Source organism: Archocentrus centrarchus, chromosome 16, assembly GCF_007364275.1.
Source record: "Archocentrus centrarchus isolate MPI-CPG fArcCen1 chromosome 16, fArcCen1, whole genome shotgun sequence".
Taxonomy (NCBI): domain Eukaryota; kingdom Metazoa; phylum Chordata; class Actinopteri; order Cichliformes; family Cichlidae; genus Archocentrus; species Archocentrus centrarchus.
In genome coordinates, this window is record NC_044361.1 from 25311003 (window position 1) to 25329843 (window position 18841).

Here is an 18841-nt window from a genome sequence, read left to right on the forward strand (position 1 = left end):
AATGTCACCTCATTAGTCACAAAAACCTCATTCAGGATCACCTTTAGAGTAGTGTATGCAATTAAATGATTTAAAATTAGTCAACTGGCTCACACTGAAACATTTACGGCCATATTTATTACCGTGCACAGTCTCTGAACAAAGAAATAAAAGCATACTTGCATGCAGAAATGTGATCCTGAATCAGCTGTAGAGATCCAGTGTATTGCATTAGAGTTAAATAGCATAGGATAGTTACATCAGTGCAGATGTTCAATTAGAAATTTCTCATCATTATCAAAGAGTAAACATGTTTTTTTTTAGTTGAGATAACATCTGATAAATTGGAGCACATGTGCTGCGTTGAAAGGCAGATCTTTCTGCTCTTTACTCCTGTGTATGATATTATCTGTTAGAATTACCAGCTTCATACACACAACAAAATAAATCATCAGTCTTTTTCAGGCAGAGTTGCAGCTGTGCATGTGTAGACATGTCCAAAGTTAACAGGCTGAACTTGAAAAACGTTACCTGTAAAACACGCACATTGTACTACACCTGTGTGTGTGTGTGTGTGTGTGTGTGTGTGTGTGTGTGTGTGTGTGTGTGTGTGTGTGTGTGTGTGTGTGTGTGTGTGTGTGTCTTATACTGCCTGTGCAAATAGATGTTATGGTTTTAAAACTAATGGAGGCCAAAATCCATCTAATATCAGTCTTTGTCCAGAGCCTTGATAGCAGATGTGAAGCCAGGTGTGAAGTCATTATGTCATGACATTAACCTGTTCACCCAGACATGAAATGCCAAATCATCTTTTTTTTTTTTTAAACTTTAGCTCATTGATAATTGCTGCCAAAAGTGAGACCCTTATCTCTGTTTCCATCCAGTGGACAGGATTGTGGGTCTGGACCAGGTGTCGTCAGGAGAGAGCAGCGGGCCGGTCACATTCGGAGCAGCAGGACTGAAGACAAAGAAAGGAATGTTTAGGACTGTTGGTCAGCTCTATAAGGAGTCTCTTACAAAGCTGATGGCCACGCTGAGGAACACCAACCCCAACTTCCTGCGCTGCATTATCCCCAACCACGAGAAGAGGGTGAGCCAGGGGGTCAGGATGAGGGGGAGAAGAGATGTGAGCCTTTTTTTCTGCTGATTCTTTTTACTCAGTTGCTTCCTTCCTTTCTGTCTTTTCTTCAGGCCGGTAAGCTGTCGCCCCACCTGGTTTTAGATCAACTGAGATGTAATGGTGTTTTGGAGGGGATCCGGATCTGCAGACAAGGATTCCCGAACCGCATCCCATTCCAGGAGTTTAGACAGCGGTATGTGCTTGTGATTGATTTTTGTTTTTACTGAAGAGGTTGTCTCTCTCTCTCTCTCTCTCTCTCTCTCTCGCTCTCTCTCTCTCTCTCGCTCTCGCTCTCGCTCTCTCTCTCTCACACACACACACACACACACACACACACACACACACACACACACACACACACACACACACACACACACACTATATGCTGCTTTAAGCACCATCTGCGGTGCCTGCCACTGACGTTCTGCCCATCCTCAATCAAACACTTACAAAAAGATCAATTTGTCTTTCAGATATGAGATCCTAACTCCTAATGCCATCCCTCGCACCTTCATGGACGGCAAACAGGCATCAGAACTCATGGTAAGTAACTTTTAAGCAGCTAAAACCTCGTGTTCATGTTGTTCAGATATTAGCTTGACCAACTCGCCTCCTTGTTTAGATCAATGCTTTAGAGCTGGATAAAAACCTGTTTAGGGTGGGTCAGAGTAAAGTCTTCTTCAGAGCTGGAGTCCTGGCTCACCTGGAAGAAGAGAGAGACCTGAAGATAACAGATACCATCATACGCTTCCAGAGCGCTGCCAGAGGCTTTCTCGCACGGAAGTAAGACTAATCACTAATAGATAATCTCTACAGGCACGTCATGACTTTTTGATGTCTTTAATTTATAAATTCAATATAAGATATAAATGGAAAAATAAACAGAAATTGGTTTGATGTTGCTGGTTAGTTACTGGTCAGTTTAACAGGCACTTTTTTGCTGCTGGGGGTAAAAGGGATGGAGGAAGATAAACATGTAATACAGGTGAGGTTTCTCTGCAACGCTCACTGCTGTGACGTTGGAAGTTTTGTATTTCACTCTTAGAGGAGCATTAATATTTAACAATTTGTCAGTGCCTATCAGTGACTCGGGAATTGCAGCAGTTTTGAAAGGTATTTGGCAAAGCCTGAAGAACATGATCAATTATGGTTACATGTTTACACTGGAGAATAAATGGGGAAAATAAATCTATTCACTTTTATGTATCATTTGATTAATCTGGCCTCAGGTACATTTGAATAGTGGATTTAAGTAAATATTAGGAAGGTGTGGTGGAGAACAGGTGAAAAAGTAGTCCTGTGCTCCAGAACTCAGCACCAATAATAGAGAGCCGTTGATTAACGCTGTCAAATGCCTGCTGATGTTATTTTCTGCTGCAGCAAACACATTTTACTTGATGTTAAAAGTTTTCAGTACCTTCTCAGGTGACTACGCTACATGTTAATACCTTAGTCTGAGTCTAGAGGTACACTGTTCAACTTTGAATCCTTTTCAGTCATTATAGAAATGTGGTTTTCATTGATGCATTGTGTTTGTTTTTTTTAAATCTCAGAGCCTTTCTGAAGAAGCAGCAGCAGCTTAGTGCTCTGAGGGTGATGCAGAGGAACTGTGCTGCTTACCTCAAACTCAGGAACTGGCAGTGGTGGCGACTGTTTACTAAGGTGCTATGCAAACATCTCAACATAGACATGAAACATGCCATGTAGGCATCTTTGATAAATAGGTGCAGCTCACACTGAACATAATATATAACTAAAGTCAAGGCAGTATAGTAGTTGAAAAGCAAGTGGAAAATAAAATCAAGGCAATTCATGAAATTTTAATGCTCCTGCTTGTAAGGTAGGATATTCTTCACATTGACCCCTGGCCCCTTTTTTTTGTACCAACAGGTGAAGCCCTTGCTGCAGGTGACCCGGCAGGATGAGGAGATCCAGGCCCGGGAAACAGCGCTCCTAAAGGCCAAAGAAAAACTCAGCAGAGCAGAGCAGGACTACACAGAGCTGGACAAGAAGCACGCTCAGGTAAACAAACCTAATCCTCATTGTGCTGCCTGTCCACCACAGTTCGGTCTTTGCCTCTCTTCCTGTGAATCAGAGCCACACTCATCACCCCTCCTCCATTTCTGTCACATTGTAGCTGGTGGAGGAAAAGGCAGTGCTGGCTGACCAGCTGCAGGCAGAGGCAGAGTTGTTTGCGGAGGCAGAGGAGATGAGGGCCAGGTTAGCCAGTCGCAAACAGGAGCTGGAGGAGGTGCTGGGCGAGCTGGAGACTCGATTGGAGGAAGAGGAGGAGAGGAATGTGCAGCTGACCAATGAGAAGAAGAGAATGCAGCAGAATATACAGGTTATAAAGTTGTTGTTGTTGTTTGTTTGTTTTTTCTGTCAGACCTATGGAAGAATGTTTGTGAATTAACATTTAAAACAAATTTGACTTGACATTGCTTTCTCTGTTTTTGTCAGGACCTCGAGGAGCAGTTAGAGGAGGAGGAAAGTGCCAGACAGCGCCTCCTGCTGGAGAAGGTTACCCTGGAGACCAAAGTAAAGAGTCTGGAGACAGACCTGGCAACTGCGGTGGAGCAAAGAGACCGGCTCAGCAAGGTGGGCATCGCATTAAATTCCATCAAGCTAAGAAAATAGCACGGTTAATAATATTAAAAAAAAAATGTTTTACTCATTATTGTTTCTCTCTGAGCAGGAAAAGAAACAGCTGGAGGACCGTCTAAATGAGGTCACTGACCAGCTCACTGAGGAAGAGGAGAAGACAAAAAGTCTGAACAAACTCAAGAATAAACAAGAAGCTGTCATTGCTGACTTAGAAGGTAACTGTGCTAAACACATTTTGACAAGTAATCACAGTAAGGTGAGATTTTATTCATTCATTGAGGCTGCTTGAAATCCAGGACATGTTCAAAATTTTAATCTCATACGCGCATCTCCCCTGCACTGACATAGTCCACGACAAAGTAGAGTGTGTTTGGTGTCTGGAAAAAGAAGTGGAGTCCCACCAGGAATGGATGCTGTAGTCCCTTGAGCAATACTCTCCTCTCATCCATCACGTGCCTCTGCTATAGAGACACAACACATACAGTAAGACATAGATAGACAGGCAGATGGAGAGACACACAGATGAACTTTAACTATAATTCAGCTGATTAAATAAATAATAAATAAATGTAAATTGAACTAAATCTGGACTTTTAAAGTCAATGTGAAAATATTCCTTTCCTCTGCATTTTCTCCTTTATATGATGTGATGGCATCAAAATCAACAGCTCCATTTGTATTTAGATTGAAGACAACATGCTGAAGACTTGTTTTTAAGTATATATGTCCATTTAAAATATCTTTAATAGTTGCATTTCCTCCTAAAATACCCAGAACTTTTGCACATGGAAACATTTTTCAGGCGACTAAAAGATTCCTTCAATCTGCTGTTTGTTCAGAAAGATTAGATGAATTAGTTCACTGATCTATTGACAGCTGTGTTTACGCGCATCAGGTCTGCTGAAGATGCAGCCTGCTCCTCAGTTACATTCACACCACATCTGGCAATGCAACACCTTCCCAGAGGGTTGCGCGGAGGTGTTGTTGTGTTTATTTGTGCTCTACAGTGTAACCGCTGAGAAAATAATTTATTTCTGTCACTCACTGCTATGTTTTGTCGTACTTCCCTCTGTTCAGTCACCTTATAGCTGCACTGGCTTTCTCTCTCTTAAGCCCAATCAGCTACTTAACCAATCAGAGTCAATCAATATGAATTTGAACTGTCTAATCCCAAATTCCAAAAACACCTGAAAATTTAACAGAATAGTCACAACTTGTGCCCTCTTAATGAGTGGAGTTGTCCGGGGTTTGATTTTTTTTTTTTTATTGCAGTGTCAGGGTTTGTGTAATGAGAGCACTGAATGGGCAGGCAGGAAAGCTTTAAGTTAGTTTACTGCAACATAAGATGTTTACTAGAGTTGGTAGTACCTGTATATATACAGGTACTAATTAAAAAACTATAAACAGGTGAGGAAGTGTGGCATATGAGGAGTCCAGCGACATCTGGTGGATGGATGAGGAAATGCAGGACTTAGAGTGAATAACAGCTTCAGAAATTTTCATCAAAATCCACTCATAATTTTCCGAGTTATCAACATAACCTCTCCACATATCGTTGGGCAAGGTAATAACTCCTCAGTAGGCGACTCACTATGTTTTCCTGATTTACAACTTTAATAATTTTACTGTTTACAATCTATGATTTGTAATTTTCCTCATCACCGTGTGCAGAGCGTCTGAAGCGTGAAGAGCAGGGTCGCTTAGAACAGGAGAAGTGGAAGAGGAGGATGGAGAGCGATGCTCTGGAGGCTCAGGAGCAGCTGTCAGACCTGGGAATGCTGTCCTCTGAGCTGAGAGGCAGTCTGGGCCAAAAGGAGAAAGAAATCACCACCCTGCAGGGCCGGTGAGACACAGGGGAAAATATAAGAGAAAGAGTACCTGAAATAAAAGCCTTCAATTAATTTTTGAGTTTTTGTTGTCATTCTGTCAGGTTGGAGGAAGAAGGTGCACGCCGTGCTGAAGCTCAAAGGGCGCTGAGAGAGGCCTTGTCCCAGGTGTCAGAGCTGAAGGAGGAAGTAGAGAATGAACGAGGGATGAGGGAAAGAGCAGAGAAACAGAGGCGAGACCTGAGTGAGGAGCTGGAAGCTTTGAGAACTGAGCTAGAGGACACTCTGGACAGCACAGCTGCACAACAGGAGCTAAGGTACATGATGAGGATAGAAAAAAGTTTACATTTTGTGTTTTTGTTGTCCGACCAGGACTCACCCTCCTCATGTCTACACAGGTCTCGTCGGGAAGCAGAGTTAAGTGACCTTCAGCGATGTGTTGAAGATGAGACTCGCCGGCATGAGGTCCAGCTTTCAGAACTCAGAGTTAAACACAGCGCTGCCTTAGACAATCTCCAAGAGCAGCTGGACAACAGCAAGAGAGTATGTAAAAGACAGAAAAATACAAAAGCGCATGCACAGAAACATGCGCAGTCTCTCATCGCGTGTCACTCATGCTCTGCTGTAGGCACGACAGTCCCTTGAGAAGGCCAAGGTGACGCTGGAGGAGGAGAGGCAGAATTTGACTTCTGAGCTCAAAAGCCTCCAAGCAAGCCGCACAGAGAGCGAGAGGGGTCGTAAGAGGGCCGAGAACCAGCTGCAGGAACTGAGCGCCCGCCTGGGTCAGGCTGACAGAGAGAGGGAGGACAGGGAGGAGCGAATGCACAAGCTGCAGGTGTAAATGAATACAAGCTCACTGATATTAAAGCTTAAGCTTAAGGTTTTTAGGTGCTTCAGTAAAGAAATGTTCAGTTTTTGTTCTGTTGATGAATTTAACCTAATGTGTCTCTTTTAGTGTGAGATTGAGTCCCTCTCTGGCAATTTGTCCTCCGCTGACTCCAAATCTCTTCGGCTCACTAAAGAAATCAGTAGCCTGGAGAGCCAGCTGCATGATGCAAGGGTAACAAATGCACACAGACACCAGGGTGGGGTCTGATTTGGCATTAACCTTTGACTTTTGAGCTACAGACTTCTCCTATTTTGAAAGAAAAGTGACAGTTCAAAAGAAAATCTTCTCCTTGCATTGTAGGAAATTAAAAGAATTTGATCCAGTGCTGACTCAAAAACAACCTTATATACACCATCTTTCTTCCCTTTTAGGAGCTGCTGCAGGATGAAACCCGCCAGAAGATGGCTCTGGCCTCAAGAGTGCGGGCACTGGAGGAGGAGAAGAATGGACTGATGGAAAGACTCGAGGAGGAGGAGGAAAGAGCCAAAGAGCTGAGCCGACAGATCCAAACTCACAGCCAGCAGGTAAATCAGAGGACTTTGTTCAGCTCTTCAACTGCTGCTTTATCTCCTTTAGAAAGATAACAGTTAATATTTTCCATAAAATGGCAGAAGTGCTTTCCAATTAATTGAACATTTCAAGCTAGACTTAAGACAGATGACTTCCAGAGGTGGCAAAAGTACAGACATTCTGTACTTTCTAAATTATAATTGTCATGAATGTCCTCAGCTTTAACGCTGTTATGTAGAACATGAGCAGACAAAAAGAAAGAGAATTTCTGTTGCCTATATTGTTGCGGGTGACTCTGCTTTAACATCTAAACACAAAAATGAGTTCAGTCAGGGGTTAAAGTGAGAGGTGGGGTAACCCTTAGATCGGCTGTAGTGCCTCAGCATTGGGAACAGAACCACAGCTCACAATAATTTCTAATGTGAGCTCCAGTAGATTTTCTTTGTGTACAGGCTGTGATCAGCTGACCTGTGCTGCTCTTTGTGGATTTACACAAGTGAAGATGTAACCCACTATTTCACACACTATGTTGGCTGGTTTCCATCCCCTACACTGACAGTATATACTGTTCATATTGTTTAGATTGTCTTTATAGTGCACAGTATAAAGTTGGTATAAAGGTTGAATTCAGTGAATGAATCTAAGCATCATCAAGTGCTGCACTTGATGTAACCCAACTCTGACCATGAACACCACAGCCACTGTGTACCAGAGCTTTACCACAAACGACAAGCTAAGCTGTTTGTCACGCACTAAACTGCAGTATTTTCATGCAACCTTTGAATAACATTTTGCAGAATACTTCATGAAAATACATAATTTCACATCATTTACAGATCCAGTGTCTGATTTAAAAAATTAGGACATTCGATTTAAGCTTTAAATTTCCAGTTTATCAAATGTTTCTGAGCAGTCCTTACCTTTACCTGTCTTACATCTATCTCCATGTCTGAGTGAAGTTACCGCTCATTCTTTTCTGTCCTTGGGAAATACATCAGCTGGACCTTTAGCTAGCAGACATGCTGTGTGAAAAACTGCACAGTTTGTGTGTTTATTGATATTTGTCCAGCTGCTAGAAATGTTGCGTTTGAAATTACCTGCTATGACACGTTATTCCCTTTACGGTCTTTTTTTTTTTTTTTTTACCAAAAACACTGTTGACAGAAAAATGTAATGTACAGATACCTGAAAAATTCTACTTAAGTACAGTAACAAAATATTTGTACTTTATTACTTCCCACCTCTGATGACTTAAGTATAAACCCCACGTCTGCTTTAATTTTACAGCTGGGAGAGCTTCGTAAGCAGTCAGAGGAGGTGAACACTGCCGTGGAAGCTGGAGATGAGATGCGCAGGAAGCTCCAGAGAGAGCTGGACAACGCTGTTCAAAGAGAGCGACAGAAGGAGGAGGAGAAAGAAAGAGTGGAGAGGCAGCGGGAGCGACTGAGGGAGGAAATAGAGGACATGACAATTGCCCTGCAGAGAGAGAGGCAGAACTGCACGGCCCTTGAAAAAAGGCAGAAGAAATTTGACCAGGTTGGAAACTCACCACTTTTCATGTACACATAGAGGTTACAGACATCTTTATGTGAAGTAACATTGTGTCCTTGACCCCATCAGTGCCTGGCAGAGGAGAAGTCAGTGAGTGCTCGGCTAGCAGAAGAGAGGGACAGAGCAGAAGCAGACAGCAGAGAAAAGGAAACAAGATATCTAGCCCTGACCCGAGCCCTGCAGGTAAATAATCTGATAGACAGCGCATAATGTTTTTTCATGGATCTGCATTTGTGACAGTAAATTGTCTGTCTTTCTGTGTGTAGGAGGCTCAGGACCAAAAAGAAGAGCTAGAGAGGGCCAACAAGCAGCTCCGTCTGGAAATGGAGCAGCTGGTAAACCAGCAGGACGATGTGGGCAAAAATGTAAGAATCTAAACCTTGGAACTCTTTTTTTAAATTTATTTATTTACTTTTTATTATTATTCTGTCTCAGTCCTTGATGAGTCACCCTGTCTTATGTGCGTCAGGTCCATGAGCTGGAGCGGACACGGAGGACCTTAGAAACTGAAGCCCAGAACCTGCGCGTTCAGACACAGGAGCTGGAGGAGGAGCTGGCGGAGGCAGAGAATTCAAGACTGAGGCTGGAGGTCACCCTGCAGGCACTTAAGGCTCAGTTTGAGAGGGAAATCAGCACCAGCGAAGAGAAGGGAGAGGAGAAGAGGAGGGCCCTCAGCAAACAGGTAGGAATGACAGAGAAAAACACTGGTGCCCCTGGTGTGACTTCTACTTTTTGTCCAAGTTAATTAGATTGTTTATGTTCTTCTTTCTATCCCAGGTGAGAGAGTTAGAGATCCAGTTGGAGGAGGAGAGGAGTCAGCGGTCTCAGTCTGTGTCATCCAAGAAGCAGCTGGAAGCAGAACTGCAGGAAGCTGAGGCCCAGGTGGAGACAGCCAACCGTGGCAAAGAGGAGGCTATGAAGCAGCTTCGAAGGCTGCAGGTAAAACAGACGTCTACCCACACACCCTTGTAACCATCTGTTTTCTGGAAACTTCAGTGTACTTAATTTAAAAATATCATTATCAGGGTCAAATGAAGGAGGTTCTGCGTGAGCTAGATGAGACAAAGTTGACTCGAGATGACGTGATCTCCCAATCAAAAGACAGCGAGAAGAAAATACAGACACTGGAAGCAGAGGTCCTGCATCTTACAGAGGTATGTGTGTTTATGTCTGTGCATAAGTTATCCCATAGAAATATTAAAATATCTTGCAGTCTTTTTGTTTTCCTGACTTTTCTGTCTGCATGTACTTCTTAATGCAGGAGCTTGCTGTATCAGAGAGGCAGAAGCGACAGGCTCAGCAGGAGAGAGACGAAATTTCAGACGAGATGGTCAGCAGCAGTACTGGAAAGTTAGTATGACTTTACTTCTGATGCATTTTGTTGATCTAAATGGTGTTGGTTAGTATGTGCACCTGTGGTGTTGTTGCTGAGATTGTGTTTGTCTAGGAATGCGCTGAGTGAAGAGAAGCGGAGGCTGGAGGCGCGAGTCACTCAGCTGGAAGAGGAGCTGGAAGAAGAGCAGACTAACTCTGAACTGCTGACAGAGAGACTAAGGAAGACAGCTTTGCAGGTATGTTCTCTCCACAAATGTATTAGTCACACACTTTAAATATGTCAGCACACACACTCATCAACTGCGCTGCTTGTGCTGCAGGTGGAGACTCTGACTGTTCAGCTGCAGGGAGAGAGGACTTTGGCCCAGAAAGCAGACGCGACTCGAGAGCAGATGGAGAAGCAGAACAAGGAACTGAAGGCCCGCCTGGGGGAGATGGAGGGGGCAGTAAGGGGAAAACATAGGATGAGTGTCGCCGCCCTGGAGGCAAAAATTGAGTCGATGGAGGAACAGCTGGAACAAGAGAGACAGTATGAGAAACACACATGCATTAGTACAAATATCTTCCACTTCACAAAGCTCTGACCTGCTAAAAAAGAATTCACACAGTAAATTGCTTTAGAACACAAACTGTACATAAAAGATGGAAAAAGCCACTCTGGCTTGTCTAGAATTTAGCATTTTGTCCTTTTTTTTTTTTTTTTTTTTTTTTATTTTCCAGCCAGGCATGTTTGGACTACAGGGTAGAGCTGGGGAGTTGTTAACTAATGCTAGTCTTGATTAGCTAGCATCCATAATTTATATTAAGCTGTTTGTTAACCAGACTGTAATTATGTTTATTTCAGCTGTAAAGTTTTGTCCTAGGGACTTGCTTTTGGAGCCAGCCCCAAGTGGCCATTTGATGAACTGCAGTTTTTGGCTCTTTATTGTTGGTTTAATTTTTTTAATGCTGTTTCTTATTTCATACATAACACCAAGGATTTTAAAGTAAATTTGATTGTTGTATCTAATACTGGGTCCTTTCTAAATTCATTAATTCATTAAAACAGAGCTTAATATGCATAAAACTGTATACACAATCACTGGACGCCTTGCTAGTATCAGCTTTCATTCCCTATTTCCTTCAGAACTGCCTTAATTCTTTGTATCAACAAGGTGCTGGAAACATTTCTCTGAGATGCTGGTCCAGTTTGACATGATAGCATCACATGCTGCAGATTTGTCCGCTGCACATCCATGACGTGAATCTCCAGTTCCACCATTTGGCCTTTTGAGTACAGTGAACTCACTGTCCAGGAAACTGGTTTGAGATGATTTCAGCTTTGTGAGCCATGAAAATATCTCTCACACCATTATACCACCAACAACCTGACCTGTTAATACAAGGCAGGATGCTTTCCATGCTTTTGTGTTTTTACACCAAATTCTGACCGTAACATCTGAATGTCGTAGGAGAAATCATTTATCCGATTTTGGTGAGTCTGTGTGAATTGAAACCTCAGTTTCCTGTTCTTAGCTGATAGGAGTGACACCTGGTGTGGTCTTCTGCTGCTAAAAACCCATCTGCCTCAAGGTGTGTTGTGCGATGACCTCTGGCATCAATAAGACATTTTCACCCAGAGAACTGCCGCTCACTGGACATTTTCTATTTTTCAGACCATTCTCTGTAAACCCTAAAAATGGTTATGTGGGGAAATCCCAGCAGATCAGCAGTTTCTGAAATACTCAGACCAGCTGTCTGACACCAACAACCATGCCACATTCAAAGTCACTTAAATCACCTTTCTTCCCCATTCTGATGCTCAGTTTGAACTTCAGCAGGTCATCTCGACCATGTCTACATGCCTAAATGCATTGAGCTTCTGTCATGTGATTGGCTGAATAGATAGTTGCATTAAGGAGCAGTTGAACAGGTGTACCTAATAAAGTGGTATGTGAACATAGGTAACATTTTAATAATGAGATGGCATATGAAAACCTTGCCATGATCATAAACAAAAAGGTTAAGGCTGGTCTTAGAACATGAGGTGTATAGGAGTTTTAAATATAGATTAAGCGATTACTGCCAAGCAGATTTTGAATCATCAAATGTGTCAGGAAAGAAGTCATCATTGATTGTAATGACCCCTTCTGTCCCACAGGGAGCGAGCAATTGCCAACAAACTGGTGCGGAAGACAGAAAAGAAGCTGAAGGAGGTGATGATGCAGGCAGAAGATGAGAGGAGACATGCAGATCAGTACAGAGAGCAGGTGAGATAATTAACATTACCCTGACCGCACCATGCAGGTCAACCACATTTGTCTAAGTACACTCAGAATAGCATGGTCAGCAACAGGGCATTAAATAATCATTTAATGGGTATCAGGTCAGCTAAGCTTGCTGTTTTAATTGTGTCCGAGGGCACAGAGTGTGTTGAAAAATCATCCTAAAATGAGTGATTTATCCAGCTCAGTCCAGACTAATCCTAATCCTGCATTGGCATCTGTGTGTTCATTGGGAAGTTAGAACATGTTCCACCCCAAAATATAAATCCCTCAACCACAGCAGAGACACCGACTCTCCTCCTAAAACATCATCGGCAATAATCTGCCAGGTTTAATCTGACTCCTGATCCCCATCAGTCCTCCTGTTCTCAGACTAATCTCTCCTTTTCAATATCTGTCCCTTCTCCTTCTTCTTGTTCCCCTCTTTCCTGCAATCTTGTGTCTCAATTCGACCTCTGTACTGCACTCTGTCCTATCCCTCCTCTTCCTCCTCCCTCCTCTTCACCTGCAGCTGGATAAGTCAATGGGCAGGCTGAAGCAGCTGAAGAGACAGCTGGAGGAGGTGGAGGAGGAGAACTCTCGGTCCAGTGCCCAGAAGAGGAAGCTGCAGAGGGAGCTCGAGGAGCTCACCGACAGCAGTCAGACCATGACACGAGAAATCGCCTCCCTCCGCAACCAGCTCAGGTAAGTGGGAATGTCTGTGTGCCTGTGCACGTATTTTCTGTGGCTTCATTTATTGTTGTTTTTGTCATTTTTTTAACACCACATTAACTTGTTATGATTTGTTTTACTTTGCTCTTTTGTTGCATCCATTTTTGTCCATGTAACACTGACACATTACCCATCTGTCTGCGAAACTCAGCATCCCTGAATGGAGACCAGATACGTAGGTCATTGTTTTTTTTAATTATTATTTCTTGTTCTTGTTTGTTTGTCTGTTGTTTTGTGTGTGTGTGTGTGTGTGTGTGTGTGTGTGTGTATGTATGTGTTTATGTTTTTGTCTGTGGATGGAAAGCTGGAGGCTTTACGCACATGAGCAGTACATACGCTGCACGTGTGATGGATAGTTTGCTCATATTTTTTGCCCATCTGTAGCATATTTAAACATTTATGTGTTTGGGGGTAAAATAGGATGCTCTTTACAGTGGCATTAAGTAACCTGAAGATGTCACTCTAAGCTCTTTTTTTCTGGCATTTGATAAACCAAACAGTTAAGCAACTGAAGAATGATGAAATCATGTACTTTAACTCCTGCTTTCTTTTTGTTTAGGCGTGCTGCGCTGCCTCTGTCGATGCGTGGACGCAGAGCGTTGGTTGATGACCTTTCATTAGAGAACTCCGATTCAGAAGAGCCCCCTGCCTCGCCGACTCCCTCCTCTGGACTCCCAGGAACCCCGACTCCATCCTCAGAACACAGCCTGGACCCTCCACCACCATACAGTGTCAACAACACAGAGTGACACACACGCATCCAGTTGGTTACATACATAACACACACGCACACACAAGCATCAGCCTCTCAAAGCCTCAGCTGCTCGGGGGGTGATGGAGTGGGCACTCACACAACACACTAGTTTTAAATTAAATGCCATATAGGATAAATATCAGGCAGGTATATAAAGCAGCTTCCCTGATATAGTGACGCTCTGTAAGCTTTTGCCTCGTTTTTTTTCTCAACAAGTACAGAAAATGTGTACAAAATGAAATTTTACAAAGAGTCAACTGGAATTGATTTAATTTTATAAAACAACAAAGACTTGAAGTTTCTACATTACCACCTCTGTAACGCACTTCTCATAAATAAACTAAAGCTGCTTATTAAGCAGTAAAAAATAAGTTTTACATTAGGAGTTACTTCAAAATATTTGATGTGGATTGAATACATGGATCAGGGCTGCTGGAAGATGAGCAGTGTTATGACAATCTATATTGACACGAAATAACCGACAAGCGCAGTCAAGCACACACATGGAGCAGAGGATTCACCTTCAGCATGCGTGTGAGTTAACTTTTTAAACTTGGAATAATTTGGCAAAAAAAGAAAATTATAGTTACAATCTAAACACAGTGGTGCGCTTTTTCTAAGTTAGCCTAACAGAAATCTTAATTTGTAACTGATATTAGGTAATGATAGGAAACTGGGATGCATTACATCATTTTCATATCACTCGTCACAATTACAGTGACGCAAAGCGCTGAAAGCAGTCAAATGCAGACACGCTGCATTGAACGATCGGCTCTTTTCTATAGGTTAGAAACAGTATGTTGTTAGGCCATACGGTAGATAGTATTAGATAGTTTCTTTAACTTAAAGTCTTAACATATTGTATCAGAAATTTTGAATTTGTATAATTTATATCAAATATGAACTTAAGTTATTGATCACTGCTTGTTTTCTGTCTTGTGGGGGGTGGGGGTGGGGGGCATGTTAGTCTGAATATTCCTGCTCATGCTGGCTCTGATGTCAGGCTGAACCGGGTTACTTAAAGGACAGCTAAGACTTGTTTCTGTCAGCGTCCCAGCATCGGGTCTCAGAGGTGAATTTGCATGGAAGACCTCTCTGGTTAACGTTATTGTTGGTGTAAAAAAAAAAAAGAAGAAGAAGAAGAAAAAGAGATACACATTTATGGATTGTCTATGATGGCAACATAACTTGAAACAACCTGTGGAGGACTGTATTCATTCATCTTTTTATCCAAAGCAGAACAAATGGTCTTATTTTCTTGTTTTAGACTGATAAAGGCATTACATTTTATTTTGACATGCATCTTGTACACTGTAAGGTTGATTTTACTGGATAACTGTGTAAATTATTAATCAAACAAAGCTTTTCTGTTTAACCAAATGGTGGGCGTATGGATGAGAAAAGGGACATAAATTTGTAGTAAACGTAGAGTAGCTGTAGAATAACGTAGATGACGGGAGTAGAGGCTGCTTGGGTTTTCTACCATATCTTGAGTAGAATAAAGTCAACCTCTGCTCGCAGTTCCTGTGTAGAAGATTGTAGAATAACTGAGCGTCAGGCTCAAAGCATTTTCATTGACTAGTAGTGTTAGATTTAAAAAAAAATACAATGGAAGCAAAGAGGAATGAACTTTTATGGAGCAAATGGGAAATAGAAAAAAAGTTGCTTTTCTTTTTTACCCTCGCTGTAAGCTCAAAATGACATTATCTCACACATGTTCTGTGGTGACCCTGCTGTGAAGCCCGCTTTTAACCATTTTTCGTCAGACTGTCTCCATTTTCATATCTTCTCTTTTTAAAAGACAGTCTTTTTTTAAAGTTTTTATATAGTTTTGTTTATGACCTCCAGCTGCACTGGTATGCCTGTCACAACTTTTAGTCTGTCCATTGAGGTTAATGCAAAGGGTGGTGTCTTAACTCACTGGCAGGTGCTGCCTAAAGAAACAGTTCAACCTTTTGGGAAAATTTCTTTCTTGCTGTGGTTAATATCAGTCTCTTTGTATAAATTATAATGCTACAGCCCGTTAGCTTAACAAATAGGAAATGGGAATCATTTAGCCTGGCTATATCTAACGGTAGCAAAGTAAACCTACCAGCCTCTCTATGATGTGGTGCAACATGGTAACTTACACTGAATCTAGTCAGGAGCAGGTTGTGTTGAGAGTTTAAAATCAGATGGAAGGTGCCACGTTTTCACTGCTTCTTTTATTTACCATGTGCTTTAAGTGCAATATAGATTCTCTACTATATGCATCCTGTTAAGCCCTACCTTACTAAAACTACTGAATGAAGCCCAGCTGTAACATTACAGCAGCACTTGGTGATGCAGAGAATATAAATGTTTTATATTTGGTTGCTGAGTCTGTTTTTCACTGCTAGAATTTCAGCTGCTACAGCACAAATGAGAAGGTCGATCGTTTACATTTCTATAATATTTGCCTCCAAGAGTAGCTGTCAGTCAATGAAATTGATTTCACTTTAACCTGGCAAGAAGCTGAAGTAATTTCCACATCTGCTTTATTGCACAGTGGGAGTGTCAAGCTGAAGTTTCAGAGATCTACTGAGCATCCGTCATGTTAGAAATAAACAGCAGCACTGATTGGTGCAAGAAATACATGAAATTGAGTTAATGTATTAATTTTTTCGCTTGTTCTTTTGATGACCAAATCACAAGATTAGTGAATTTCTGCAGCATTACTCTCATCTTATTTTCAGTGTTTCATTTTACTGTCATATTGCTTATATTCTTATGCCCTGATTGGGGTAGGCACGCTCAGATTGATCAATTTTGTGCCGAAGGAGAGTCAAATGATACGTAAAACACCCCCTTTTATCTTTGATGTAGGTTTTAAGTTTTGTCATGTCAGCTGAGGCCTCAGTCACACAGGCCTAACAGATGGGTTACAGGCCCTGGCAACCGCCTGTTGCTAGGGAAAAATGTGTATTCTCCCAATTGGTCGGCAGTTGGTTACTGGAAGTTGGTGGCTGTCATCAAGTGAAATCGGTTGCACAGTGGGTGCTGCACCAAAAACCTTGAGATTGCTTTGGTGGCTGGAAGGTTGCACTTCCATGCAAACTACTGCCATGGTCAGTTTGTATGGAAGACAGCAACTTGTCTTTACTGCTGCTTGGCAAGTAGGTGGCGAGTGTTTGCAGACAAGTCAGCATCTTCCACGTACAGTAAACTGCTCGTGACCTCTCTTTGACAGCTAGCAACCTCCAGCAACCGCTCGCTAACCTGGCGAGGAATGCATTTTTTCCCCTAGCGACCCGTGGTTGCCAGGCAGTTGATGGGTGGTCTCTGGGCCTCTGTGTATGTAAAGAAAGCCTGGCTATGTTGAACTTGCTTCTAGTGCTGGAAGTTTTTTTTTTTCAGTAATGTAGTCACATAACTTTTAATTTTGCACTAAACAAACTGGATATAAATTTATAAGCTTTATGTGCTGGTAGGTGAGTTTTGTTACCTTCAGGTTTTCAGCCTTAATGCTAAGCTAACTAGCTGTGGGCTGTAGTTTTGAATTAAATGAACAGACTTGGGGAAGGCACGGCTCTTCTAATGAAAGCAAATTTCCCCAAAGGCAAATTTTCTTTTAAAGCAGAACGAATGTCACTGATGCTTTAACTTCGAAAAATCTGAACTAAAGGAAGCTCCGTATCGTATAGCTGAAATCATAAATGTTGCTCTGAATGTGTTTATTATTCTGAATAGGCCTATATTATCTATACTATATGGAAAAGGATCAACAATCCTGTTGGAGTTTATCATTGGTTACACACATGACCACTACAGTAGTTTTCGGTGATCAGGGTTGTCATCACTGTTAAGTTAACATGTCTCTGATGCACTGACAAAAATAAAACAATAAGCATTACTCTGCAGTCACCCCACATATTTCTGCATTTTTTGCCATGCCATGATTCACAGTTAGTGACAGAAAGAAATTAAAATATGAGTCAAGAAAGACTACTGACGACATATATTTAACGCCCAATTAAAGAGTTTTAATTTTTTATTTTCTGTATGTGTTACTCTTATTTTAGTAATATGCAAAGGGTTTTGATTAAAGTTGTGTTTTTTTTAAGATATTGTGTAAATGCTGCACTTCACACACTACCTGCTTTACAGAGATAAAATCAGTACCGACACTGTCAGTACACTATATCTGCTTTGTCATAGTGTGGTTTATCTCAAAAAGGCCAACATATGAGCTGACGCAACATCACGATGCTGTCTCGCTGAACTATTCACTCAACTATTATTAAAAAATGCGCATCAAATAGACCAAAATCTGACGACAAACGGATTGAACTGCTGGAATGAGGGCAGATGAGCTCTGTTTACCTGTAGCAAGAGACGAGGCCGGTGCTTCTCTAAGGTGTTATTTTATTTTTCTCTGTGTTTGTTTATGGCTACTGTGGAACCATTTTGAAAATGTGTTTTATCGTTTTAGCCTCTTTTTTTAATGATGCTGTAATTATAAAACATCTGACCGGGGTTAACTTTAATATATGTCGTTGGTTTTGAGCTTTTGTGTCTCTGTGGTTTGTTATGCACGTTGGGCATGCAGACACACACAAACACGCACACACTGATGCAACATTAAAGACTCATGCAGACTAAACAAAATGCACACGCCTCACAGAAAACAGGAATTTTGTGTTTCTATTTTTTTTTATTTATATAAGGGATATGTGACATCACAGTCGTGTTAATGTTTCATATTCATCACTGTAAACAATGCACAGATTGACACTGTCACATGTTAAACATGGGCCACACACATATTTAAAGTTTGGTATAAAAAGGAGAAAACTAGACTAATTATGTACAGCATGTATCTAATTACTGCTAAACATTTCTTGAACAAATGAATTTGGACTAAGCTCTCAGGTAAGTACTGTATAATTACAAAATATGGTTACCTTTGTGGCTTGGGGTTCTGGGAGTCCAGTTCCACTGGAATAACTAGTTCAAACCTTTGTTGCAGGCCAATAACTGTTTAGAAAAAGGTAATATGAGTAGATCTTGATCTGAAACCTGCAACAAACAAATGTTTTGTAATTCATAGGCTGGTGCTTTCATAATTTAGAAGCATCTTGCTAAGGACACCATCTGAAATATGTTTTCAGTAGGAAAAAAAAACAGATTTCTTTACAGAGAAAATGCCAGAAGAATTCAAGTATATGGTAATCATCCTCTATGTCACTTTCAATATGTCACAAATACTTCACTATTTCTTTATTACTTGTATGCCCCCATTTTTAAGGTTAAAGTTTCATTGTAATTTAAATAAATTCA

At 41.5% G+C, this 18841-nt stretch overlaps 1 protein-coding gene across 5 annotated transcripts in view; it reads left to right on the top strand.

Annotated features, from left to right (window-relative positions):
- Window positions 1-18067, top strand: part of myh14 (myosin, heavy chain 14, non-muscle) — a 33349-nt gene extending 15282 nt beyond the window's left edge. For 3 of the 5 annotated variants that reach the window (XM_030749835.1, XM_030749836.1, XM_030749838.1), the window contains 28 exons: window positions 864-1069; window positions 1171-1292; window positions 1573-1642; window positions 1722-1882; window positions 2653-2761; window positions 2990-3121; window positions 3237-3443; window positions 3560-3697; window positions 3795-3918; window positions 5375-5546; window positions 5634-5846; window positions 5928-6072; window positions 6158-6364; window positions 6485-6589; window positions 6790-6942; window positions 8216-8464; window positions 8549-8662; window positions 8746-8844; window positions 8949-9161; window positions 9257-9418; window positions 9505-9633; window positions 9741-9829; window positions 9927-10050; window positions 10135-10343; window positions 11955-12063; window positions 12590-12762; window positions 12941-12964; window positions 13349-18067. In XM_030749835.1, the coding sequence (XP_030605695.1) occupies window positions 864-1069; window positions 1171-1292; window positions 1573-1642; window positions 1722-1882; window positions 2653-2761; window positions 2990-3121; window positions 3237-3443; window positions 3560-3697; window positions 3795-3918; window positions 5375-5546; window positions 5634-5846; window positions 5928-6072; window positions 6158-6364; window positions 6485-6589; window positions 6790-6942; window positions 8216-8464; window positions 8549-8662; window positions 8746-8844; window positions 8949-9161; window positions 9257-9418; window positions 9505-9633; window positions 9741-9829; window positions 9927-10050; window positions 10135-10343; window positions 11955-12063; window positions 12590-12762; window positions 12941-12964; window positions 13349-13538 (4148 nt within the window). In that variant the 3' untranslated portion in view covers window positions 13539-18067. Of the gene's footprint in view, window positions 1-863; window positions 1070-1170; window positions 1293-1572; window positions 1643-1721; window positions 1883-2652; window positions 2762-2989; window positions 3122-3236; window positions 3444-3559; window positions 3698-3794; window positions 3919-5374; window positions 5547-5633; window positions 5847-5927; window positions 6073-6157; window positions 6365-6484; window positions 6590-6789; window positions 6943-8215; window positions 8465-8548; window positions 8663-8745; window positions 8845-8948; window positions 9162-9256; window positions 9419-9504; window positions 9634-9740; window positions 9830-9926; window positions 10051-10134; window positions 10344-11954; window positions 12064-12589; window positions 12767-12940; window positions 12965-13348 lie in introns of those variants that run through there. The other 2 variants (XM_030749837.1, XM_030749840.1) reach the window with 2 other exon arrangements.
- The last annotated feature ends 774 nt before the right edge of the window (window positions 18068-18841 follow it).